Genomic DNA, 27,476 nt, shown 5'->3' with positions numbered 1-27,476 from the left:
CTGGAATCAAGATTGCCGGGAGAAATATCAATAACCTCAGATATGCAGATGACACCACCCTTATGGCAGAAAGTGAAGAGGAACTAAAAAACCTCTTGATGAAAGTGAAAGTGGAGAGTGAAAAAGTTGGCTGAAAGCTCAACATTCAGAAAACAAAGATGGCATCCGGTCCCATCACTTCATGGGAAATAGATGGGGAAACAGTGGAAACAGTGTCAGACTTTATTTTCTTGGGCTCCAAAATCACTACAGATGGTGACTGCAGCCATGAAATTAAAAGATGCTTACTCCTTGGAAGGAAAGTTATGACAAACCTAGATAACATACTCAAAAGCAGAGACATTACTTTGCCAACAAAGGTCCATCTAGTCAAGGCTATGGTTTTTCCTGTGGTCATGTATGGATGTGAGACTTGGACTGTGAAGAAGGCTGAGCGCCGAAGAATTGATGCTTTTGAACTGTGGTGTTGGAGAAGACTCTTGAGAGTCCCTTGGACTGCAAGGAGATCCAACCAGTCCATTCTGAAGGAGATCAGCTGTGGGTGTTCTTTGGAAGGAATGATGCTAAAGCTGAAACTCCAGTACTTTGGCCCCCTCATGCGAAGAGTTGACTCATTGGAAAAGACTCTGATGCTGGGAGGGATTGGGGGCAAGAGGAGAAGGGGACGACAGAGGATGAGATGGCTGGATGGCATCACTGACTTGATGGACATGAGTCTGAGTGAACTCCGGGAGTTGGTGATGGACAGGGAGGCCTGGCGTGCTGCGATTCATGGGGTCGCAAAGAGTTGACACCACTGAGCGACTGATCTGATCTAATTTGATTATATCAGCTGCTTTCTAGATATGCGTCAAACTTTCTTGATGGTTTTGAAAGAATGCGTGTTGAAGTTTTTTAACTAAAGTTTTTATTTATAATTTATAATTTTTTTTAGTTATTTGTAATTTTTAATACTAGTTGCTAAATGTCCAGATTGGACTTGTTATATACTTATTTTACAGTGTACAGTTTTCCATAATATTCTGAGTAGACATTTGTCTGAGCCTTTAACTCAATATTTTTAGAAGACATTTGCTTGCTTTTTGGCCAAAGTTAAAACAGAGCTAGTCCGTGTGTACTGAATATTTTTTAATAGGGATAGGTGAAAAGGCTTTATGACATGATTTTAGGAACACCAGCAGTCTTTTTCTGTCTATGGCTAAAATTCTTTGGGTTATTTCTTTCATTTTTAACTGCGTAACCTATTAAGATGTAGATATCACTATTTAGGGAGGTGGTGGGATTCAGTGCCATTATTTGTGCATTAGCATCTTAATAGAAGTTACTTATTATATCATCTTTAAATTCTAATTTTTCTAGAGGCTTTGCCTGGGGGAGTGAAAAAGTGAAAGTGTAGTCGCTCAGTCGTGTGCCGACTCTTTGCGACCCCGTGGACTGTAGCCTACCAGGCTCCTCTCTCCATGGGATTCTCCAGGCAAGAGTACTGGAGTGGGTTTCCATTTCCTTCTCCAGGGGATCTTCCCGACCCCAGGGATCGAGCCTTGGTCTCCCACATTGCAGGCAGGTGCTTTAACCTCTGAGCCACCAGGGAGGCCTGGGGGAGTAAACACCCTGAAGTTGTTGTTTAGTGAAAATAAATGGAGGCCATTCTCTTCCCCTAATACCACTCTCCAATCAAAGGTAAAAGCACTGCAGTCCTTCAGATAGAAAGAGATTTACCTGGCACAGTCTATGTGCATTCATGTATGTGTGCATACAGAAAATAGTAGAAGTATTGTGAGGGGTAAAGTCCTTGGGAAAGAAGGAGACATTCATAAGGGAAGTCAGGGAAGGCATAAGGGAATGTCTCTGGGGACCAAATAATCAAGCAGTCAAAACTGAGTTGGTTAATATAGTGACTCAGGGTTCACTACAGTTGAGACAAGTTTTTCCACGTAGTGACAGTGCATGACACAGATCAACGTAATCTGGAAATTGTTCTTATCTTTAAACAGGTTTGCTTGCTGATACTAAGTATTAAAATACCTCTGAGTTAGGAAATTTTCTATTTTCTGCTTGCCTTAGTTTTTCAGAAAATTGAGACTTAGATAAATATCACTTCAAAACAGCGATTTCAGATGAAAATCAAAGTATAATACAAATGAGAATAAACCCTTTTGCACACATACGGAATCCAACCAGTCTCTCAAAACACCAAGCATCTCAGGAGAAGGATCAAAAGCCAAAACCAAGGGACTTTAAACAATTATGAAAAATATAAGCAGGGAAAAGTCAAATATAGAAAATAAAGTAGTTCCTGTTGAATCACTTAAGAACACTAATTTCATTCTAACTCTATAGAAAAATCTGCTAATAAGGTAATTATTTTATTCATTAAGACCAAACATTAAATAGTACCTCTTTAAAAAAAAATAATACAAATCCCCAACATAGTTGTATTTGAGAACAAAGAATTAAGTGCAGAGTGGAAACTTCAGTAATCTGTTAGCATTGATTAATACATACAGAAATCCTCATTCACTCAAATTTTTGTATTATTCTGTTCAAGGGACTATAATTGTGATATAACTGCTGACTGGCAATGTGCGCAGAAGCTCATTGATAATTCTACTAACCTCTTCATAACACACATTTTGGACCCACTTACAGCAGGTTTTACCATTGGCAAGATACTAAGGGGTATACAAAGATGAAAGAGACTGCTCAAGGAACTTGACATCTAAGCTAGAAATCTGGTTAGAATAGGTTCATTTTACACTGTTAGGAAATAAACTGCATGTACTTAATAGTACTACACCTACATACAAAGAAATGCACATAAAATTCAATAAGGAACTCTGTCAAACTTCACAGAATGAGTTTTTATGTACCCAAAAAAAGAACAGTAAAGTCACCCAACTAACGACTCTTGGTCACAAATGTTCCTTATTGATGCTAAGAAACTTCCCCACAGTGGGGGAAATCACAACACAGACCACACATAAATACCTTTCTCTTCACTAAAAGTAATCATAGAGCAAAAGCTTAAAACAATTCATGACAAAGCAAAAAGCAAATCAACTCACCTTAAAAATAATAATGTTATCAGCATTTTCGAAGAGCAAACAAAGACTGAATTAAAAGTTAGTATATGCTGCACTTCAAGAGAAGGTAGCTCCTTAGCCAGGTCTTATTCTAAGCAAAGTCATGAAGTAGTCCTTGACATCCTTTTCCTGACTTCCCTTATGAATGTCTCTTATGAATGTTTTTACCGTTACTTATTGGATATTTTTGGCGTGGTTAATATTACTAAATGAACTAGAATTTGGCTGAAAACTTGAAGCCAAATTTTACTGGATGAATAAGTCATGCTAGTTACTCTCATATAGCAGTGTTTTCATACTTTTTTGTTCACATGTTTCCTATAAGGACTTTTGGAGAATCTAGGTTAGAGAATGTAACTGTAAAAGAATAGTATGAGGGAGACGTATGTATCTAATACAAACAGGTGTTGGTCACATGAATCTAATCATGTATTAAATTAATAGAACTGTACCCCAAAAGAAAATAGATGTGTACTCTCTTGCACATATTTTGGGTGACATCTAAAAAAGTTTTCATCCCAAGTTTAAATAGTTGCTGATTATATGATTTTTGATGTGTTATAAATAATATTTTAAAATAAAACATTGTTAAAAAAAGTAAGAATCTAAATATCACAGTGATTTATCGCTTACCATTACCATCTAACTGCTGAAAGGTGTTGGTTATTCTTGTTTTCTCTGGATTTGTGTTTCTGTCCTACTTCCCTCATTGAATTTTATCCTAATGTGGCATTTTATTGACCGTCCAAACTCATATCATAGTTCTCTGCATCTAAGATAGGTATATAAATTGAAATTGAATGTCTTTTAGTTTCTCTGTGTTTAAAAAATTGTATGCTTGATTTAGGATTCTAACCTGTTAGTACATAAGTGTGTTAGTTGCTCAGTCATGTCCAACTCTTTGCGACCTCATGGACGGTAGCTTGTCAGGCTCCTTTGTCCGTGGAATTTTCCAGGCAAGAATATTGGAGTGGGTTGCCATTCTCTTCTCCAGCGGATCTTCCTGACCCAGGGATCGAACCCAGGTCTCCTGCATTGCAGGCAGATTCTTTGCCTCTGAACCATGGGGGAAGCCTGTTAGTACATAATCAAAACAATATACATTTTTGATATTTAAAAGTAAGATTTTATTAGAAATACGTTAGATCAGCTATTGCTGCAAAAATGCTGTGTAGCAAATAATCTGAAATTTTCAGTGATTTAAAACAGCATTTCTTTTTCTCTCATGAGTCTCTGAGCTAGCTGGGCTTTGGTTGATCTCAGCTGAGTTTTACTAGGTTCAGCTGGGTTTGGCTCCAAACTCCTAGGTCTGCTCTGCATGTCTCAGTCTTCTCTTGAGGATAGTGAAAACACCAGAGGGATGAGAAGCACACATGAAGGCTGTTAAGGCTCTTAATTCATAATTGGCATCCTGCCCACACGGTTGGGCCAAGAAAGTCATATGACCAAGCAAGCCCAACCTCAGTGGGGCAGGGAAATATTCTCTCTCTATTCTAGTGGAAGAAAAGCTGTGACAAACCTAGACAGCATATTTAAAAGCAGAGACATTACTTTGCCGATAAAGGTCCATATATTCAAAGGTGTGGTTTTTTCAGTAGTCATGTATGGATGTGAGAGTTGGACCATAAAGAAAGCTGAGTGCCGAAGAATTGATGCTTTTCAACTGTGGTATTGGAGAAGACTCTTGAGAGTCCTTTGGATTGCAAGGAGATCAAACCAGTCAATCCTAAAGGAAGTCAGTCCTATTCATTGGAAGGACTGATGCTGAGACTGAAGCTCCAATACTTTGGCCACCTGATGCGAAGAGCTGACTCATTGGGAAAATCCCTGATGCTGGGAAAGATTGAAGGCGGGAGGAAAAGGGGACGACAGAGGGTGCGATGGTTGGATGGCATCACCTACTCAGTGGACGTGAGTTTGAGCAAGCTCTGGGAGATGGTGGAGGACAGGTAAGCCTGGCGTGCTGCAGTCCATGGGGTAAAAGAGTCGGACACAACTGAGTGACTGAACAGCAACAACATTCCAGTGGTAGATAACTGCCGAGTCTTTGGGCCAAAGATTTGGATGTATATTTTTGTAACAGGGAGGAACTGAAAAATTGAGACTAACAGTCCAGCCTGTTTTGTGCACTAAAAAAGATAACTTTATGTATTTTTGGCTGTGCTGGGTCTTTGTTGCCGCACGGGCTTTTCTCTAGAAGCAGGGAGTAGGGGCTACTCTAGTTGTGGTACGTGTACTTTTCATTGCGGTGGCTTCTCTCGTTGCAGAGCATGGGCTCTAGAGCGCACAGGCTTCAGTAATTGCAGCTCCCAGGCTGTAGAGCACAGGCTTAATAGTTGTGGCACGCAGACGTAGTTGCTCCATGGCATGTGGGGTCCTCCCAAACCATTGATCGAATCTGCATCTCCTGTGTTGGCAGGCGGATTCTTTTCCACTGAGCCACCAGGGAAGCCCTATTTTGTGCATCTTTTAATGAGATACTTTCTTTCATATCCGTGGATTTTATTTACTAGAATTTCTGAGATACCTAAATTGAGATTGGAACCTGTAGAAGTTAGCCAGGCAAAATCTGGGTAGAGGCAGTGGGCCACAGTATTAGTGGGTAAGGGAATAATATTCGACAAAATCAAAGAGGGTTTGGGGAATTAGAGAGTTGGGTATGTCACAAGCATAAGATGAGAGGCTGGCTGTTTACCAAAAAGAGAATGGGTAGTAGAATAAGGCCCAGGTCCCCACAGAAGAGCCTTTTATGCCATGTGAGGGAGATTAGACTTTAACTTGAATGCAATGTGGGGAAATCATTGGAAGGTTTTAAGCAGAGAGGTTATGTGATCAGATTTTCCTGTGCTCTAGAAGAAAAAAATCATCTTTGTCTATTTGTGCATTTTAGATAGATGTTAGATGGTAGCTCAGACAGTAAAGTGTCTGCCTACAATGCGGGAGACTTGGGTTCAATCCCTGGGTCGGGAAGATCCCCTGGAGAAGGAAATGGCAACCCACTCCAGTACTCTTGCCTGGAAAATCCCAAGGACTGAGGATCCTGGTAGGCTACAGTCCATGGGGTTGCAAAGAGTCAGACACGACTGAGTGACATCACTTGACTTCACTTAGACCATGGCAAAAACCTAGGTGAAGAATGAAGGTAGCCTAAACTAAGGTTGTGGAAATAGAGCCTGAAAGAGATGATGTTGAGCCACAGAGAATTAAAGTATTTTTATCTAGGGAGTACATTGATCATTTTCATTTATATGTAATTTGAATGTTAGAATAAGGGCAGTTTTTCAGTTAACATCAGTCCTCAGTCTTTAATTTTTATAACGGTATGAACGCTAGCCTGCTTGCATGCATGCTACGTTGCTTCAGTCATGTACGACTCTCTGTGATCCTGTGGACTGTAGCCCGCCAGGCTCCTGTGACCATGGGATGCTCCAGACATGAATACTGGAGTGGGTTGCCATGCCCTCCTCATGGGGATCTTCCTGTCCCAGGGATCAAACCTGTGTCTCTTAAGTCTCTTGCATTGCAGGCAGGTTCTTTACAGTGGTACCACCTGGGAAGCCCAACAATGTGTGTTAAAAAGGATTTTACTATTTACTACTTGTAAATTTTTTTGTTGTTCAGTCGCCAAGTCATGTCTGACTCTCTGTGACCCCATGAACTGCAGCATGCCAAGCTTCCCTGTCCTTCACTATCTCTCTGAGTTTGCTCAAACTCATGTCCATTGAGTCAGTGATGCCATTCAACCATCTCATTCCCCGTCACCCCCTTCACCTCTTGCCCTCAATCTTTCCCAGCATCAGGGTTTTTCCAGTGAGTAAATAGTAAAGGATGGTTTTTTTGAATCCCTTGGGAAAAAGAGTTAATAAATGAATGTCTTATTGAAGCTAGAGAAACACTATTTAGCTGTTTGTTCAGTGACTTAGTGTATATTATCTATTTCCTTGGTTTAACTGTTCCTTCGTCCATAATTCAGAATATTCAGAATACATATTTGGGGGCTTCTCTGTTGGTTCAGTGGTTGAGAATCCACGTGCCAGTGAAGTAGACACAGGTTTGATCCCTCATCTGGGAAGATCCCACGTGCCACAGAGCAGCTAAGCCCGTGTGCTACAACTATTGAGCCAGTGCTCTGAAGCCTGGGAGCTGCAACTACTGAAGCCTGCATGCCTAGAGCCTGTGCTCAGCAACAAGAGAAACCACTGCGGTGAGAAGCCCCCGCTTGCTACAACTAGAGAAAAGCCTGTGCAGCAGCAAAGACCCAGCACAGCCAAAAAATAAATGAATGAAATTATTTGTCTGGAAGAAAAATTCTTGAAATTGTTACTGCTATTAATGGCTTCTAATTGCCAACAAGATAAATCTGCAATTCTTGGTATGGCATTCAGTGTTCTCCAAGATTTGGTCCTTGCTTAGCTTTCCTGCTTGAGTTTTCTTAGCACTTCATTTCATGCGTATATACCCTCCTCCGCACAAAGAACAAGTGGAAACCCTGGGGTCACACTAATTTCTTTTTCAATTTCCATCATGTGATATCACAGTTTGCTGTCGTTAATTCCTTTATTTTTAATGCCTTCATCCTCATTCACTTGACTTCAGATCGTTGATAGAAAAATGACTTGTATGTCTTTAAACTGGAGGTAATAGATGAGGCCCAGATTTCATTTTTCCAGTTTACAGATATATCTCAGGTGCTTTTTATTGTGCTTGGTACAAAGTGGATGTTTGATAAATATTTGAATAATTATTGATGAATTAATACTGAGAGTAGGCATTTTAGAATCTCCTGTGGATTGAATTATTTTGTTTACGTGGGCACAGACATCATATACATTCCATGCAGAGATGTGTGTGTGTGTATGTGAATGTATGTAAGCAGTTGTTGCATGCTTCCCTAGTCTCAGTGAAACAGCTGACTCCTTGGATTACAGAGGATTGTATTGTAGATCTTTAGGAATGGTCTAGGTTTGTTTGTGAGTCCCTCCCTAGGAATGTTAGCTCTGAGCTTGCATTCAAGTCATTGTACCAGGTGTTAGTTACACTGACTTTGAGAATTCCATGAGGGAAAGAGGATTGGCACATTCCTTTCATCCCTCAGATATTTCGTTATCTTCTGCTTAAATAACGTTGGCAGTGACACATTGCTGTTAACATGCAAAGATCTTAGAATGCTGAATTCCACAAATTTTGTGTGCTTTGGCAGGCTATTACTTTCCTCTAAACTTTTATCACAATTCTTAAAGGTATTTATTTATATCTAAAATAAGTGTGGAAAGTTTAGATTCTTAAGCTGCAAATTCTCATTTGTAGGTATTTCTAAAATTTAGTGTTCTGCGATATGGCATGACTTTTTATTTTCATAACTGGTGTGAAAATGTATATGCTTCAGCTCCATTTTTTTTCCTTTTTTGTTTTTATTTTTAAAATTATCACATAGTAAAGTTGGGTTTTTTGTTTGTTTCTTTTACAGTTCTGTGATTTTAATCTCTGCAGATTTGTGTAATCCAATAATCAGAACAATTACATCATTTCAAAAAACTTTCTTGTGCAATCTCTCTGTATTCACATCTTTCTTCCAGTCCTGTACCCTGGCAACCACTGGTCTGTTCTCTATCATTATGCAGTTGACCTTTAAATATTAGGTTGGTGCAAACGTAATTCCAAGAAGACTGCAAGGTAATGATACTCAGTTAGAAAAACAATCTGAAATGGCAAATTTTGAAGGGATAGGCAGCCCACCATGTTTTTGAAATATAGATTATTTAAAGTGGTGTGTTAATTCCTGATGTATAGCAAAGTGATTCTCTTTGTGTATGTATATATCAATATATGTGTGTGTGTGTGTATATATGTATTCATGTATATTTTCAGGTTCTTTTCCATAAGCCATTTTGAGTTTATTCTTAAGCCATTATGAGTTTATTCTTGTATATGGTATGAGGGAGTGTTCTATCTTCATTGATTTACATATGTCCGTTTAGCTTTCCCAACTCTACTTGCCAAAGAGACCATCTTTTCATCATTGTATATTCTTGCCTCTTGTTGAAGATTGATTTTAGGTGTGTGAATTTATTTCCAGGGTCTCTGTTAAGTTCCATTGATCTATACGTCTGTTTTTGTGCCAATATCATGTTGTTTTGACTATTGTATAGTCTGAAGTCTGGGAGGGTTATGCCTCCAGCTTTGTTCTTTTTCCTCAGGATTACTTTGGCAATTTTGGGTCATTTGTAGTGCCATATAAATTCTAGTATTGTTTGTCCTAGTTCTGTGAAAAATGTCATGGACAATTTGATAGGGATCACATTAAATCTATAGATTGCTTTGAATAGTATTGCCATTTTAACAGTATTCTTCCAATCTCAGAGTATGGGATGCCTTTCCATTTCTTGACTCATCTTCATTTTTTTTTTATCAGTGTTTTATACAACATATAAGTCTTTCACCACTTTGGTCAGGTTGGTTCCTGGATATTTAATTTTTTTGATTTGATTGTAAAAGGGATTATGTTTGTAGTTTTTCTTTCTGATATTTCATTTTTAATGTAACGAAATACAGCCAATTTCTGTATGTTAATCTTGTATTCTGCTACCTTGCTGAATTAGTTTATTCTTGTAGTTTTTGTATGAAGTCTTTAGGGTTTTCTATGTATAGTATGTCATCTGCATAAAATGCCAGTTTTACCTCTTACCTTCCAATTTGGACACCTTTTATTTCTTTTTCTTGTCTGAATACCGTGGCTAGGACTTCCAATACTGTGTCGAATAGAAGTGGTGAGAGTGGACATCCTTTTCTTCTTCTAGATTTTAGTGGGAAGTCTAGCCTCTTTTTTAAACAGACTGATCTCTTAAACTCACAGGGAGAACATCAAGAAATCATCTGAATCAGAAATCCCATTATAAACAGCTGTTGCTGATAATTTATGAAACAATCTGTTAGTACATTTGAGTCACTGTCTTGTATAGGACTACTTACCACTCCTTCACTGGCAAGATGTGATAATCTTCATGTGCTCTGTTACTGTTACACCATCCATTACTTTAGTTGTGAGAAGAAAAGAAGTTAGCACAGACCCTCTCTGTGTATTGGAAAATTAATTGGTTTTGGACATCAGGTTCTAAGGATCACAGCTAAAAAGAGATTATCTGTCCTTAGAGTATGCATTTTAACAACGTTAAACTGGATGAAACCAGTTTTCATTGGAGCATCCAGTATAGTCTGATAGAAAAGGCAGAAACTTCATTGCTAAGGTCTGAAAATAGGACTTGGTATACATTCCTTCTAATCAGCATTTTCATCTTCATCAACCAAATAACTAACTTTTTATGTAGCTCTTATGTTGTATCAGACACTGTTTTAGCATCTTTACATAGAATAACATTTAATTCTTCTGCCACTTCTGTAAGAGTAGGTACTATCATGCTCTCCTTTTTGGATGCAGAATCTGAGGCATAGAAATGTTAGCTTGACGAAGGTCACACAGTTAAGTGTAGAACTAGTATTCAGACACAGAGAATCTGGCTTGAGAGTCTCTGCTCCTTACTGTGCTCTCAGTCAGTTCATTCAGTTGTGTCGGACTCTTTGCAACCCCATGGACTGCAGCATACCAGGCTTTCCTGTCCATCACCAACTCCTGGAGCCTGCTCAAACTCGTGTCCATCAAGTTGGTGATGCCATCCAACCATCTCATCCTCTGTCGTCCCCTTCTCCTGCTGCCTTCAGTCTTTCCCAGCATCAGGGTTTTTTCCAATGAGTCAGTTCTTTGCATCTGGTGGCCAAAGTGTTGGAGCTTCAGCATCAGACCTTCCAATGAATATTCAGGACTGATTTCCTTAAGGGTAGATTGGTTGAATCTCCTTGCAGTCCAAGGGACTCTCAAGAGTCTTCTCCAACACCACAGTTCAAAAGCAGCAATTCGTCGGTGCTCAGCTTTCTTTATGGTCAACTCTCACATCTGTACACGACTACTGGAAAAACCGTAGCTTTGACTAGATGGATCTTTGTTGGTAAAGTAATGTCTTTCCTTTTTAATATGCTGTCTAGGTTGGTCATAGCTTTTCTTGCAAGGAGGAAGCGTCTTTTAATTTCATGGCTGCAGTCACCTTCTGCAGTGATTTTGGAACCCAAGAAAATGAAGTCCGTCACTGTTTCCATTGTTTCCCCATCTATTTCCCATGAAGTGATGGGACCAGATGCCATAATCTTAGTTTTCTGAATGTTGAGTTTTAAGCCAACTTTTTCACTCTCCTTTTTCACTTTCATCAAGAGGCTCTTCAGTTCCTCTTGGCTTTCGGCCATAAGGGTGGTGTCATCTGCATATCTGAGGTTATTGATATTTCTCCCGGCAATCTTGAGTCTAGCTTGTGCTTCATCCAGCCCGGCATTTCTTATGATGTACTCTGCATATAAATTAAATGGTGACAATCTACAGCCTTGACGTACTCCTTTTCTATCTGGAACCAGTCTGTTGTTCCATGTCCAGTTCTAACTGTTGCTTCTTGTTGTTGTTGCTGTAAATAGAATGGCTTTATTTGTTTTCAGAGTTATTAATTGTTCAGTTTCCAGGCTCATAAGTGCCAGAGGTAGAATTTCAATCTCACTCCAAAGTTGTCTCTTTGAGTATAGTCATACATTAAAATTAAAAATGCATATAGTTTGCATTATGTGGTCTGTTTATCTGAGAAATTGAATATTTCTATCAGAGTTAAGATGAGGAGTAATAGTGGTAATAGATGTAAGTGGTTGGCTTAGATAAGCAAATATTCATCAATTATTAGATGTTAATTTTCTCCTATTCCCTATTTTCTAAATTGCTCCTAAATGATGTGGTGCTCAAAAGTCCAAAATTTAAGTTTTGTTTCTGTGGGTTTGGTGTAACATTGCTTTTTTCAGCCTCTTATTCTTCCCTGTCCTTTATTTCTTTTTCTCACAGTCTGGCTCAGCATTTAGAAAATGTTTTGATATCTGATTTATATTCTTCCTCAATCTATCCTATAAGTGTTGTTGTTCAGTCGCTAAGTCATGTCTGACCCTTGGTGATCCTGTGGACTGTATGTAACCTGCCAGGCTCCTCTGTCCATTGGATTCTCCAGGTAAAAATACTGGAGTGGGTTGCCATTTCCTTCTCCAGAGAATCTTTCCCATGCAGGGATCAAACCTGTGTCTCCTGCATTGGCAGGTGAATTCTTTACTACTGAACTACCAGGGAAGCCCATAAATGTTACCAGTGAGCATGATATTCTGTCCTTCTACCATCAAGATAGAATTAGTGGGAATCTAGCAAAACTGATCAGGGAAGTTGATGTTAGTCATACTTTCGGGTTAATTTAAATACACAAAGCCACTACTCTTGACCTGGGCCTGGTGTTCTGGTGAAGAAATGCTGCTAGTTCCTGCTTGTAAGAATTACATGTTTTTATCTTTTGGGTACCTATAAAGTATTCTTTTTCCTTCCTTTCTGCTCTTCCCTCCCCTCTTTCCTTTTTCCCCCTCCTTTCTTCCCTTTTCCCTTACAGCTCTCACCTGATCTTTGATCTTGTAACCTGGAAGGACCTTATTGGTGGTGGTGGTGGTGGTGGTGGTGGTGGTGTTAAAGCAGAGTTTTTTGCTACACCATGTTGTAAATTAAGCTAGTGATAAGAATGAAGTTTGGGAAAAAAAAGAAGTTTGAGTCATAGTAGACAGTCATGTAATACATAGTATTTATGTAGTACTTATAGTACTGTGTATTTTCAGACAGATCTTCTAGTAAAAATAACTTTAATAGAGAGCTTTATTAACTAAGATTATCATTAAAATTTTTCAGTGATTTTGTAATTTTATTGATATCTTGTTTTAAGCTGGAGAGTTTAGCAATGAAATCATAGGGATTGAATTCTGAGTATGTTTTTATAGATTATTTGAACAAATATGTGTATATGTATGTATTTATTACTATCAGTCCTAAACCAAAAGAACTTTGTAACTTGAAGTATGTTTTTTCCCTTCTTACCTCTAATCATTCATGCTTTAGGGAGAGTTCTATTGGTTTGGACAGCCAGTGCTGCTGAAATAAGGATAATGAATAAGGTCTTTGTTTCTTTTAGTTCAGGCCATTGGAAATATGAGTTCAGCCAGCAGGAAATAGCTTGCAGCCGGGACTCAAGTATAGGGAGTGTAGTATATACACATACACACGCCTCTTCACAGACATTGGAAAACTAGCTCCACCAGTCTGAAAAAGGAGAAGTCAGCTTTTTTGATTTTTAATATCACATGAAAGGATAACATACCAAGTTATCTGCAAGGCAGTGACAAGTGTCCTAAAGAATAAGGTTAGAGGACCTTTAGAGCTCGAAGAAATATTTCCTAATGATAACCACATGTACAATTTTTTTTGTTGTTTGGGATGTTTGTGAGATGAGAAGTAAAGACACCTTCTGTTTTGGTCTAAATATAAGATTCTTCAAAGAAATGAAAGTTGTTAGTTAATTAGAGAAAAGGTGGTATTTTTTTAATGCATTTTGAGTTCTGGCATGACTTATACAAATTTTTAAAACTCTTCTCTGAGTTATTGTGCCTTGACTGTGGAAAAATTTGTAATTGCTCTGCTGCTGGAAGTAAATTCCAGAAATTTCCAGTTTCTTTTGTTGAAATAGACTGGTTGGTGAACACATGTATGTCATTCTGATTCATCTCTTAGGTTTGACTTTAAATGTCATTCTATGCATAGATAGACGAATTGAGGTCATTCCACTTGCGGAGTCTGGCTGTCTTAAAATTCTTCTCCAGAAGGTAAGAAAAAAAACATTTCTCAGTAGTTTTTGTACCACTCTCTACTGAGGCAGCCTCAAATAGTAAAAGGAGCACGGGCTTAGGAGTTATATAAGACCTACACTTTCGAATCCTGGCTTCACCAGCTTACTTTGGAACTTGAATAAGATACTTAGCATTTCTGAGCATTTGTACATTGGTGATAACAAAAACCTGTCCTTCAGGGCTATAGTTAATATAAATTGTAAAGTATCAGTGAAGGTATGTAAAAGTGCCTAGTTTATAATGTGTATTCCATAAATGGTAGCTATTATTGTAATCATACTATAGAGCTAGAATTGCTTTGAGTTGTTTTAAATTTGCATGGAAAACATGCTGGTGGGCGTTTTGTGAACATTAATTAAAAAATACTTGAGTGCCTGCTATATGCACAGTGCAGTTATTAGTACAGAGAAACATTAGTGATCATATTGTTGAATGCAAACAGGTATCTGTTTAAGGAATCTTATTTGCAAATGGCTGGATGACTCTTTCCCAAATGCAAATACCTTAATACTATCTCACAACAACTATACCTTCAAAAAAAAGGACAAATGATAAAGTGAGAAATATTGAGAAGGGGATGCCATTAGGGAGATACTAAAGAGTTCTCTTAGAGACAACACAATCCCTGAGTTCTGCTTATATCACTCCTTTAAACTCTCTTGAAAGAATTCTCTTTCAAGAATGACATCTGCATGTGGAACTAATTAAGCAAGGCAGATACACTTTCTGTTAATAGAAAGAGTTTTCCCCTCAAGCCCATTGAAGAAATAGTTAGCTAGGACCAAACTGTAGATCATACCTCCATAGTTGCATGAAAAGACCATACCTTCTAATAAAAAATAGGAGAAAAACACAGTAGATAGCGAAAATGTGGCCCAGTCAAAATCTCTGAATATAATAAATTACAGCAAGTTTTTTGGGTAAGGTTTTGGCAATTTTTTGGACTCCAAAATCAATACAGGTGGTGACTGCAGCCATGAAATTAAAGGATGGTTGCTTCAAGAAAGAAAAAGCTATGACCAACCTAGACAGCATATTAAAAAGTAGAGACATTACTTTGCTGACAAAGGTCCGTCTAGTCAAAGCTATGGTTTTTCCAGTAGTCATATATGGATGTGAGAGTTAGACTATAGAGAAAGCTGAGTGCCGAAGAATTGATGCTTTTGAACTGTGGTGTTGGAGAAGACTCTTGAGAGTCTCTTGGACTGCAAGGAGATCAAACCAGTCCATCCTAAAGGAAATCAGTCCTGAATATTCATTGGAAGGACTGATGCTGAAGCTGAAATTCCAATACTTTGGCCACCTGATGCAAAGAACTGACTCATTGGAAAAGACCCTGATGCTGGGAAAGATTGAAGGCAGGAGGAGAAGGGGACAACAGAGGATGAGATGAGTGGATGGCATCACCGACTAGATGGACCTGAGTTTGAGCAAACTCTGGGAGTTGGTGATAGACAGAGAAGCCTGGCGTGCTGTAGTCCATGGGATCGCAAAGAATCAGACACGACTGAGCATTTGAACTGAACTGATAACAAGTTCTCCATTTCCTTGAAGGTGAAGTTGATAGTCAAGATTTGAATTCTGTTCTGTGAGGAAGATGAAGATCTGTGAAGGGAGAGAGGAGACCTCAACATCTCCCTTGATGTTGACCAATACATAATTAAGTATGACATTTAAAAATAAAACTATAAGCTCATTACTTTCTGAAATAGACTTTTTGAAAACTTTGCTATTTGGTTTTAAGAACATATGATGGCTATTTTTACTTTTGGGTAGTTGATATTTTGCCCACAAAATGAGTAAAATACTTTAAGATTGGATTATAACATGTTTCATTTTAAATTTGGTTCATCCTTGAAAATTGAAATTGTTTATGCTTTATAAAGGTATAAAAACTACTTACCTATTGATGAAGTTGCTTTGAATTTCTTTCTAAAAAGCATATTGTGGGACTTCGTTGGTGGTCCAGTAGACTAAGACTCCAGCCTTCCAATGCAGGGGGCCCAGGTTCGATCCCTGGTTAAGGAACTTGATCCCACATGCAACAACTAGAGACCTGGCATAGAGAAATCAATCAATAAAGCATGTAGCTTTTATAAATCTTGAATCTTAGGAATCTGAATACATAGAAGAAAAATCTAAATGATATAGATCAAATTTGCACACGTCCTAGTAAATCTACAAACTAAATTCTTTCTATTTCCAAGTTCCAAATCTTAAGTTATAGGAATTGGTAGCAAGGAGATCAACCAGTCCATTCTAAAGGAGATCAGTCCTGGGTGTTCTTTGGAAGGAATGATGCTAAAGCTGAAACTCCAGTACTTTGGCCACCTCATGCAAAGAGTTGACTCATTGGAAAAGACTCTGATGCTGGGAGAGATTGAGGTCAGGAGGAAAAGGGGATGACAGAGGATGAGATGGCTGTATGGCATCACCGACTCGATGGATGTGAGTTTGAGTGAATTCCGGGAGTTGGTGATGGACAGGAACTGCGTGCTGCAGTTCATGGGGTCACAAAGAGTCGGACACAACTGAGCGACTGAACTGAACTGATATACATTAATTTTAACGTCAAGGCTAAAAATTGATACGAGTATGTGTTTGAGAACATGTGTAAGAACAAGATAAACTGGATATAAATGTATGAAGAATATTATCAGTATTTATTTCTGGGTGATCAGATCCTGATTGCTGTTAATTGTCTTCCTTACTGTGCATTTTGGATTTTAGAACATGGGCAAGTATTGCTTCTGTAATTAGGAAAAAATGACATGTCAGCAGATATTAAATATATATTCTAGGAAAATGGTTATGAGTCACGCATATAATCCATGCCTTTGAGTCGGGTAGTACTGGAGTCAGACATTTAGGGAGTAGTACTTTGTATTTTTCTCTGTTGTACGATTTTTCCTCCCTCCCAGATAACAGTATCAGTGATGGCTTTCTCCTGGCTGGCAGCATAGAGGCCGTAGGATGCCTGGAGTTGCTGTAAAATATGTGAACCAGCAGTGTTTTATCAGAGCTCTGGTGGCCTTCCTTAACAAGTCTGGAAGCTGAAAGTCCTTGAATGGGTGGACATCATCACACTGACCAAGCATAAAGAGGTTGCTCCTTACAATGAGAACTGGTTTCTACACATGAGCTGCTTCCACAGCATGGCACCTGTACCTCTGGGGAGGAGGTGGAGTTGGCTCAGTGACCAATATCTGAGGGCAAGGGGGGACCCTCAGATACAGTATCATGCCCAGCCAAGCCACTTCAGTGGAAGCTTCAGGAACATGGCCCATTGGGTCCTCCAAGCCCTGGAGGGGCGGAAAATGGCACAAAAGGACCAAGATGGGGGCTGCAAACTGACACTTCAGTGATTGGGACAAAATCACCGGACAAGCAGCATCTGCCAAGAAGAAGCATTAGAACCAATGATGCTGGGTTACAAATTGCCTCATTCATTAAAAAATATTACCAATGATAAAAACCCTGTAATTGTAATGCAGTAAAGAGTTATATGCAGAGTACGTCATGAGAAACGCTGGACTGGAAGAAACACAAGCTAGAATCAAAATTGTTGGGAGAAATATCAGTAACCTCGGATATGCAGATGACACCACCCTTATGGCAGAAACTGAAGAGGAACTACAAAGCCTCTTGATGAAAGTGAAAGTGGAGAGTGAAAAAGTTGGCTTAAAGCTCAACATTCAGAAAACGAAGATCATGGCATCCGATCCCGTCACTTCATGGGAAATAGATGGGGAAACAGTGGAAAGTGTCAGACTTTATTTTTGGGGGCTCCAAAATCACTGCAGATGGTGACTGCAGCCATGAAATTAGAAGACGCTTACTCCTTGGAAGGAAAGTTACGTCCAACCTAGATAGCATACTCAAAAGCAGAGACATCACTTTGCCAACAAAGGTCCGTCTAGTCAAGGCTATGGTTTTTCCTGTGGTCATGTATGGATGTGAGAGTTGGACTGTGAAGAAGGCTGAGTGCCGAAGAATTGATGCTTTTGAACTGTGGTGTTGGAGAAGACTCTTGCAAGTCCCTTGGACTGCAAGGAAATCCAACCAGTCCATTCTGAAGGAGATCAGCCCTGGGATTTCTTTGGAGGGAATGATGCTGAAGCTGAAACTTCAGTACTTTGGCCACCTCATGTGAAGAGTTGACTCATTGGAAAAAACTCTGATGCTGGGAGGGATTGGGGGCAGGAGGAGAAGCGGACGACAGAGGATGAGATGGCTGGATGGCATCACTGACTCAATGGACGTGAGTCTGAGTGAATTCTGGGAGATGGTGATGGACAGGGAGGCCTGGTGTGCTGCAATTCATGGGGTCGCAAAGAGTCGGACACGACTGAGCGACTAAACTGAACTGAAAGAGTTATAAACATTATTTTGGGTGAAAGTGAAAGTTGCTCAGTCGTGTCTGACTCTTTGCAACCCCATGGACTATATATGTAGTCCATGGAATTCTCCAGGCCAGAATACTGGAGTGGGTAGGCTTTTCCTTCTCCAGGGGATCTTCCCAACCCAGAGATTGAATCCAGGTCTCCTGCATTGCGGGCAGATTCTTTACCAGCTGAGGCATCAGGGAAGCCTGAGAATACTGGAGTGAGTAGCCTATCCCTTTGCCAGAAGATTTTCCCAGCCCAGGAATTAAACCGGGGTCTCCTGCATTGCAGGTGGATTCTTTACCAGCTGAGCTATCAGGGATTACTTACTGACCCAAAGAGAGTTAACCTTGTACAAGTTTAGGGGCTCATCAGTTGTTTGTTTTTATTTTTGTACCTTTCACTTCTGGTTAGTCATGCAAATCTTCCCACTTGAGCTCAGCACATTTATTCTTTCAGTGAATTTATTTTCAAGGAAGGGACAACTTTTAGACTACAGAGGAACTAAAATTTTAAATTATGGTGTCAAGTTTACTAAGCACTTTACATGCATTTAATCTCATTTAAGGATGCTGTAGAGTACTTGCCATTATTTTCCTGTTTTACAAATGAAATTTGTAAGATACTTAAATAACTTAATGAAGGACACCTCAATTTTTCACTGGCAGAGCACAAGGTTTCTTAATACAGAGTCTGAAGTCTTGGATTTAAAAAACAAAAAGCTTGTTAACATTTGAGATTGTAGTCTTTTTGTAATCAGAGGCCAATATTTGTTCCTAAAGATGTGAATGCTGAGAGTAACGTAGTATAGTGTGAAATTGATGCTCTTTCTTATTAGAATGCTGGTTAGCTGCTCTGTTGGGAGGTTGAAGGTTAATAACAGGTACGATATGGCCAGTTTAGAGATCATCTAGTTTTTACATAGCTTTGTTTCTTTATCTCAATAATAATGGAATTGAACATATTTTAAGGACTGCCATTAGATCCTGAAATATTAGTGAAAGTACCCCTGTCTTAAAAGGGGAAAAAGTGGAAGCAGTGAGATTTTACTTTCTTGGGCTCCAAAATCACTGTGGACTGTGCCATGAAATTAAAAAGATGCTTGTTCCTTGGAAGGCAAGCTATGACAAATTTAGTGTATTAAAAAGCAGAGACATCACTTTACCGACGAAGGTCCATCTAGTCAAAGTTATGATTTTTCCAGTTGTCATGTTTGGATGGATGTGGAGAGTTGGATCATAAAGAAGGCTGAGCGTGAAGAATTGATGTTTTTGAATTATGGTGCTGGAGAAGACTCCTGAAGAGTCTTTTGGACAGCACGGAGATCAAGCCAGTCAGTTGTAAAGGAAATCAACTCTGAATATTCATTGGAAGGACTGATGCCGAAGCTCATTTAACCTACTTATATGATTGTATTTGAAATAAGTTGCCTGTAGCTGGATCATATATCTGCGTTTAGGCTGTTGTCATATAATGTAATTATTAATATGTGGATTTAGGTCTGCTGTTTTTATTTTTTTCTGTTTGTTCTTCTGTTTCCCTTTTTTTGCCCTCTTGGATTATTAACACTTTTTCTTTTTAGTTTTGCTTTTTTGTCTGTTGTATTTTTGGCTATATCTCTTTGTATAGGTTTTCTAGTGGTTGCTGTATGGATTTCAGTATACATATTGAACTTTTCACACTCTACCTGGATTCATCATTTTACCACTTCGAGTAAAATATGGAAGCCTTACTGTCATACAGTTCTCTCTTCCCTCTTTATGTTACAGTTGTTACATTTACCTGCATTGAAAAGTCCCTGCAATGGGGTTAACATTTTTTGTTTCTAACCATCAAGCATATTTTAAACAACTCAAGAAGAGAAGAGTAGTCTATATGCTATTTACTATTTTTGTTTCTCTTTATTTATTCCTAATGAATAGTTTCCTTCTGGTATTTCCATTCTGTCTGAAGAGCTTCCTTTAACAGTTCTTTTAGAGGAGGTCTGCTGATCGCGAGTTCTTCCCTTCAACTGAGAAGTCTTTGTTTCATCTTAATTTCTAAATATTTTCTGTGATTATGGAATTTGGGGATGACAGCTTTTTTCTCTCAGCACTTGAGATAATGTTTTTTCATTTCTTTTTAGCCTTCAAGTTTTGAAATTCAGTTGTCAGTATTCCAGCTCTCTTGTAAGTGTGATCCTGCAATGAAGTAGTGAAACTCCTCACCTTACCTCAGTCTCTTAACGGACTTTACTTCTGGCCTAGAGCCTGATGTATCCTGCCTAGTAGATGCTTTGCACATCATACTCACTCAATAAATAATTAACTGGATGAATGAAATGTGATATAGATTAAAAGAGCCAATATTTTAATAATTTAATAAGTGTGGATGTAGAGTGGGTAGTATATATAGTTCTCAGATTTTCAATGAGTATATATTACTTTTATAAACTGAGAACAATTTAGAAAGAAAACGTCATACTAATAACTTTGTTGTGTTTAGTCTTACTGGCTTTCATTTATCATTTTTTGGTGATAATTTTTTCATGCTCACTTTCATTTTATTTATTCTCTAAAATGTTAAAGGTGGTATTAGATGGCTTAGGTCATTAAAAACAGCATAGAATGAAAAGTTTTTTAAAAAATACTTTGAGTGTCTTTTGTTAATTTTTATAGTTTTCTAACTTAGATGGCTGTCGTCATTGAAATTCATTCCCCACAGAGCTGTTTGCATATCCTTTCAGTGTCCTTAATGACTTGATGAACCTTGCCTAATTTTTATTGTGGGAGTTGTGTAGGCTTTTTTGTTTTCCTTTTTTCTTTGAGCTGTGTGACTACAGACAAGCAATATTTAATATAAGGGTTAATGTGAACTCCTGAGTGTCCTGTCACTGTAGCTATTCTTTTCTTATCCAGAAATAATACATAGAAATTAATTATTGTCTGAACAATAGTTGCTTTTGTAGAAAAGTATTGAATTATTGAGAATTTTTTTAGGGGGTCCCTTATTCAGTGCTGTATAGTGCAATTTAGAGGGGGGTTGACATGCTTTAGCAAAAAATATTTGTTGATTTGTATTTGTGTGTGTAAGTTTATAACATAAATGGAGATGTCTAGTTGCCAATTAGGAACTGAACAACATAAACAGCACTGATTTTTTTTTTCCAACTTCACGAATGAACCTCTTAATTGGCATTTTTTTCATGTTCATGATCCAGAATTTAAAAACTTAGTGTTTATTCTCAGTTGTCCTCATTTAAGACTGTGGCATTTGGCATGAAATATTATGCAGCTGTACATAGGAAAATAACTATTTCTATGTGCTACTGTGGAGTGATCTTACAGTTAAGTGAGAAGAGCAGAGTGGAGAAAGAGTGTGAAATATCCTACTGTTTAAGAAGAAGGGCGGGGATGTGAGCATGTATCCATTTACATTAAAACAGTGTAAGAATAAAGCATATAAATTTAGGTTTCCTCTAAGGAAGGAGTGACTAGGATAGAGAAGGGTGCTTCATTATGTAGATTCAACTTTGGAACCATGTAAATATTTTATGTAATGAAATAAAATGTATAAAGCAGAACTGAAAAATTGAAAATAAAATGAAGCAGATTAACTCATGTGGATATCCTTGTAGCAACAGTTCTCAAAATTTGATTGTGTTCAACAAATCCCTCTGTTGACATTTGCACTGATGGTGCCAAAGCACTGTTGGTAAAACTGCTTAGTCCTTGATAGAAATCAAGGTAGTGACATTAAACTGTACCTAGCCATCACTGCATTGTCACCGCCACACTCTCGCTAAGAATTTCCTTGATGAAGCAGTAAAAATGATTATGTTTATAAACAGTCTTGATTCTCAGCTACATGTCTTTTTAGTATCCTATGTGACAGAATGGAAAGCGTGCAGAAAGCACTTCTCTTGCTCACCGGATGCTATGGCTGTGTGTAGAGAGACCCGTGTCCACGTGTGCTGTGCTTCTAACTGAGCTGGCTGCTCTTTTCTGGGAACCCTGTTTTCACTTAAAAGATTGAATGACAAACCATTCAGAATTGGGATTTGGTAGACATTTTCTTGAAAAATGAATGAAGTAAATTTGCTATTTCAAAGAAAACAGGGGAAAAAAAGACAAAGAAAACAGGAATTGTTGGAAATGGTAGAATTTGGGCTCTTAAACAAAAATTAGAATTTTATAAAATTAGTAATAACCATTGTGATTGTGAGAACTTACCTGGTACTCAAAATTTTTGTGGTGAGATTGATGGTGATAGTAATGAACAGGATGTATCAAAGTTACATAATGGAATATATCAACATTTAGTGGATATATTTCCAGATGATCAATACATGATGTTAAAAAATGCAGAGTACAAGATAGACTTATTTCAAGTACAAGTTAAAATAATTTTAGTTTGACAGATTATAAAAATTTTATCTATTTGGTTTCAGATTTCAGTATACAGTTAGGCTTTAAAGAACTACTAATTGTCGAGTTTTGGTATAGTATCAGAGAAGAATATCCATCATTATCTGAAAGATTGTTAAAATATCTTTTCCTTTTATACCTCCATATCTGTGCACAGTTAGATTTTCGTATACTTCAACATAACATCACAGTAGATCAAATGCAGAATGAAGGTTCATCCATCTCGTTTTAAGACGGATATTAAAGATATATGCAAAAAATGACAGTGTTACTATTACCTCTTAATTCTTTTCAAGAGTAGTTATTTTTAATAAAATGTTAACATATGAGTTTATTGTTATTTTGAAATTAATATTACAATTTCTCAGTTTTAATTTCAAACATGGTAGATAATGATAGATACAACCTACATGACAGAGGTCTTTGGAGAGTCAATACTAATTTTTTTTTACAAGTTTTTAAGAAATATTTATTTATTTATAGCTGTGTTGGGTCTTTGCAGCACACAGGCTCTTCCTTGCTGCTCATGGACTTTTCTCTAGTTGCGGTGCATGGGCTTCTCATTGTGATGGCTTCTGTGGCAGAGCGCAGGCCCTAGGGTATGCGGGCTTCAGTAATTGTGGCTCACAGGCTTAGTTGCTCCTCGACATGTGAGTTCTTCCCGCACTGGGCGTCGAACCCATGTCCCCTGCATTGGCAGGTGGATTCTTGACCACTGTACCATGAGGGAAGTCAAATACTTATTTTTTTACTTTAAAAACTGTAATTAGAAAATATACATAGCATAAAACTTACCTTTTATACTATTTTAAGGTATACAGTTTAGTAGCCTTAAGTACATTCACAGTGTTACATAGCCACCCAAGTGCAGAGCTAGATTTCCAGAGCTAGAATAGCTTCTACATATTTCATATAAGTGGGATTGTACAATATTTGTCATTCTGTGTCTGACTTATTTCACTTAGCATGATGTTTTCAAGGCCCATCAATATTGTAGCATATATAAAAATTTTATTCCTTTTTATCGTTGAATAAATTCCATTGTGTGTACCATATTTTGTTTATTCATCCTCTGTACTCCTGGTTACAATATAGGAGGATTAAAAAATGGAACTATTCATTATTGATAATTTAAATAGCAGATTTACTGATTAAATAGTAAATCATATGGTATAGAATATAGATATCTATAGAACATGAATTATGGAGCCTCTTTCCCTTTTATTTTTTGTAATTCAGGGAAGGAGAAATTCAACCTGGTATTTGAAATTCTGAGTCATTAATTTGAGGTAACCCGTTAGTCATTTAACTCTTACTTTCCTCATTATGTTAACAGTACTGGCTTCATAAAAGGTTAATTAGTTATTACCTACACCAGAGTCATTCTTTCTTTAAGCTTGCATTATAACTTTTGTAACATCTTTATTGAAGGCTGTATCAGTTTTACTATCAATAATTTTACCCTGTTACTTTGGTTGACCTGGAACCTAGCACAGTGGCTGGTACATAACAGCTACTTAACAAATATTTGTATAATAACAGACATTCTAGAATTATTTTTGTAGGTTATATCCCTAAAGTCATCCATCATTGGTGGATTTCGCTAGTTTCATTCTTATAAGGCTCTTGAGTTTTATTTAACTTTGTTCTATATATTAACAAAGATTAGGCTTTTACTTTCAAAACCTTTAAAGTTTTCAGTACTATCATGCCACGTTTTTAACCTTTATTAAGCAATAGAGCCAAACTTTTACTGAAGGCCCTCATTTCCTGGCTTCTGTGCTTATGAATCAGATTGCAACTATTTCTTTAACTTTGGATTTGTGGTTTCTTGAACTACTTTAAGTGATGCAAAAGATGACTGTTGTTAGGCGTTTCCTCTCTTTTAAAAGTGTATTTGGTGTTTTATTGTAAACATGTTTTCTCCAAGGAAACTTCTGTACATCTCACTTCATCATCTCCTAGGAATGAAATCCCAGCTACATGCAGTGACGCCTGTGTATTTTATCATTTGTTACTCTTGTGTGTTGGTTTTTACTTATTTAGTTTTTCAAAATGTTCCAGAGTTCTTGAAGTAACTCTATTCTGACTCAATGTTTTGCTGATTACTAGACATTTCCCTTTAGGTAACTCTCCACCCACATTGGACTTGTAAATGTTACCCTGCCATTGGTTCCCTTTGGCCACTGAGTTCATGAATAAGTGTCACATGCATGTGGTATTGCTTGTCAGAGGCTAGAATTCCAAGACTTCCTCTGTACAGAGAACAGTTAAACTTTCGTGCTTCTGGGCAGAGGAATGGTCTTTGGGATGGTTCTGCTTCCACCTAATTGTTATGGCAGAGATCAGGACACATCGCTTTGCTGTCTATGCCATGAGGCCTCAGAAACGGCTCTCCCCAGCTTGACAGGTATGATAACAGGGGTGATCATTTGCGGGAGGGTAGATAACCACAGTAATCAAGCCTGAATGAGATTCCAAAAAATTTGTACTGCTATCGTTGTTAACATCTTTATTCTTGGCTAGTGAAGCTTCATGTGTTTTTTCCCTGGTAGGGCCTTAGTAATAAAAGAATAAATGAATAATGTGCAGTATTTTTTAGTTTTAAGATATGTGTGGCTTGATATTGAGAACAATTGAATGGTTTATCCAACCACCCTAGTTTTTAAAAGCAGTATTAAAAAGTATTAGCTTCCTTAGGGATTTGCCTGGTGGTTTAGTGGTTAGACTCCACACTTTCACTTCCGTGGGCCCATCTGGGTTTAACTCCTACTTGGGGAACTAAGATCCTTCAAGCCACGTGGCATGGCAAAAAAAAAAAGTATTAGTTTTTAAGAATATGCAGTCAAAGTAGAATTCTGGCAAGGTAAGTGTTTATAAAAATGCCTGGAAATGCCTGCTAAACTGAAATTTTTTATTAATTTCTCCAATTAATAACTGACAAATTTCTACTTAAACTGATAAAATTTATTGAATGACTAATTGGTGAAAGTGTTTTTAATAAAATTAAACATTAAATTTAGGAATTATCTGTGAATTTGAGTTTGAGTCTTGTTTAGTCCTGATAATTTTCTGTACAAGCTACTCTTACTAGTTTTACCTTATTTTTATTGTATCCTACAGGCATATCAGTAGAAAAAAATGACCTTTTCTTAATAGGCATAATATATTTCTGCTGGGACCTATTTCTGGGTTCCATATTCCATAAGTAAAAATTAGAGTCTTCTGTTGCCTCATCGTGAGTCCATGATGTGCCTCCATAATAGTGATTAACGAAGGATAACTCGCTATCTAAGGTACCTTATATATAGTAGTCACTTAACATTGTTCAAAAATAAAACATTCCCAGCCTGCGCACTTGTATTTGGGCAGATGCAGTAGCTCTGAATCATCCAGATTTGTCTGTCTTAAGCTGACAAGGAAAGGAGCATAGGCTGGATCTACTGGATAACACTGTGGCATTTACTTTCTATAGACCCCCCAGCCCTTTTTGTCTTCATTCCTTAGTTTTTTTGCCTCCATTTAGCTCTTTAACTCCTTATGATTTAAAACATGTTCATTCTCAAGAAAATGTTAGGATGTTTCTTGTCTTTGGAAAATTTCCTCTTTTGTTTGGTGCTAGTGGGTAGGATGGTGTTTAAGTGGATATCCTGTGCAGGCAGATTGTACAGGAAACTGACCCTTAGTTCTATGAGAACAAAAGAGTGAGTGGGAAGAAAGAAGAAAGGAAGGAAATAAGATCTTTTGACTTGACCAAAAAGACTGTAAAAACCAGAGATGGGAAGAAGGGGATTGGAGAATAAAAAGGATTGTTTTCCAAGATGTGGTTCTTTTTGTACTTTGGCCTCTGAAATGATTGTCTTCCTGTATTTATTATTTTGTATATTTGAGAAATGTACAGTATTGTTTGGCATGTGTATATGTTTTAAGTTTTCATAAAATTGTGCTGAAGGTCTCATTCTCTTTTCTCCTTTTGTCACTTAACATGGTTTTAAGAGGCTGACTTGCCTTTCAAAATCCTCCTTTGAATTTGATGGAGTTCCTCTCCAGTACAGATGACTCACGTGTCATAGACATATCCTTGCATTTTGACAGTCTGTCATTCTACTGTCATCAGTGCAAAATCCAGTTTAAATGTGCTCATCTAATTTAAATGCTTTCTTTTCTCTGAAACCTTTTCTGACTGCAGAGTTTTGTCTTCTGTCCTCTCAGTGTATACTCTGTAAGTGTAGCAGAATGTGTGATTCATTTATTCAATAGATTGTTTTTGAGAGCCCCTTATATACAGTAACTGTTCTGGGTGCTTGGAATTTATCAGTGTACACAAAGCAGATAAAAATTACCTGTCCCCATAAAACTAATATTCTAGTGGGGTGGGATAATAGCTCACATGAATATGATGATAGACAAGTAAATTGCATTTTGGGGCGTGATAAGATCAATGGAGAGAAATTAGTAAAGGAGACATAGGGGATGTGGAAGTGTTGTCAGGAACAGATGCATTTTAAAGTAGGATGGTTAGAGAATGCCATACCAAGAGGGGAACATTTGGGTGAAGTGTCGTGTCAGTGGCTTAGGGAAGGATGTTTTGGGCAGGTGGAAAAGCCAGTACAAAGGTCCTGAGGTGGGAGTGTGCCTGCCTTGTTCAGGTAATGGCAGGGAGGCCAGTAGTCAGAATGAAGTAAAGTAGGGAAGGAAGAGTAGGAAGATGAATTGGGCAAAGGCCCTCGTAAGGACTTTAGCTTTTATTCTAAGATAGGGAGCTGTCAAAGAGCTCCAAGTTTGGTCATCCTAGTTTATTTCAGTGGATA

The 27,476-nt window shown here is 37.9% G+C and overlaps 1 protein-coding gene and 1 pseudogene across 6 annotated transcripts in view; both read left to right on the top strand.

Annotated features, from left to right (window-relative positions):
- The window catches only part of ABL2 (ABL proto-oncogene 2, non-receptor tyrosine kinase), a 95,598-nt gene that overhangs the window by 48,004 nt on the left and 20,118 nt on the right, over positions 1–27,476 (top strand). The window contains exon 1 of one of the 6 annotated variants that reach the window (XM_027565451.1): positions 24,908–25,075. The exons of 4 other annotated variants lie outside the window; for them this stretch is intronic. In XM_027565451.1, coding sequence (XP_027421252.1) covers positions 24,964–25,075 — 112 coding nt within the window. In that variant the 5' untranslated portion in view covers positions 24,908–24,963. Of the gene's footprint in view, positions 1–24,907; positions 25,076–27,476 lie in introns of those variants that run through there. One more of the 6 variants, XM_027565452.1, reaches the window with a different exon arrangement.
- LOC113906807 lies at positions 15,346–17,345 on the top strand (annotated as a pseudogene).

Source organism: Bos indicus x Bos taurus, chromosome 16 (assembly GCF_003369695.1).
Source record: "Bos indicus x Bos taurus breed Angus x Brahman F1 hybrid chromosome 16, Bos_hybrid_MaternalHap_v2.0, whole genome shotgun sequence".
Taxonomy (NCBI): Eukaryota; Metazoa; Chordata; class Mammalia; order Artiodactyla; family Bovidae; genus Bos; species Bos indicus x Bos taurus.
Note: the sequence above shows the minus strand (reverse complement) of the source record. Positions and strands in the feature narration are given on the sequence as shown.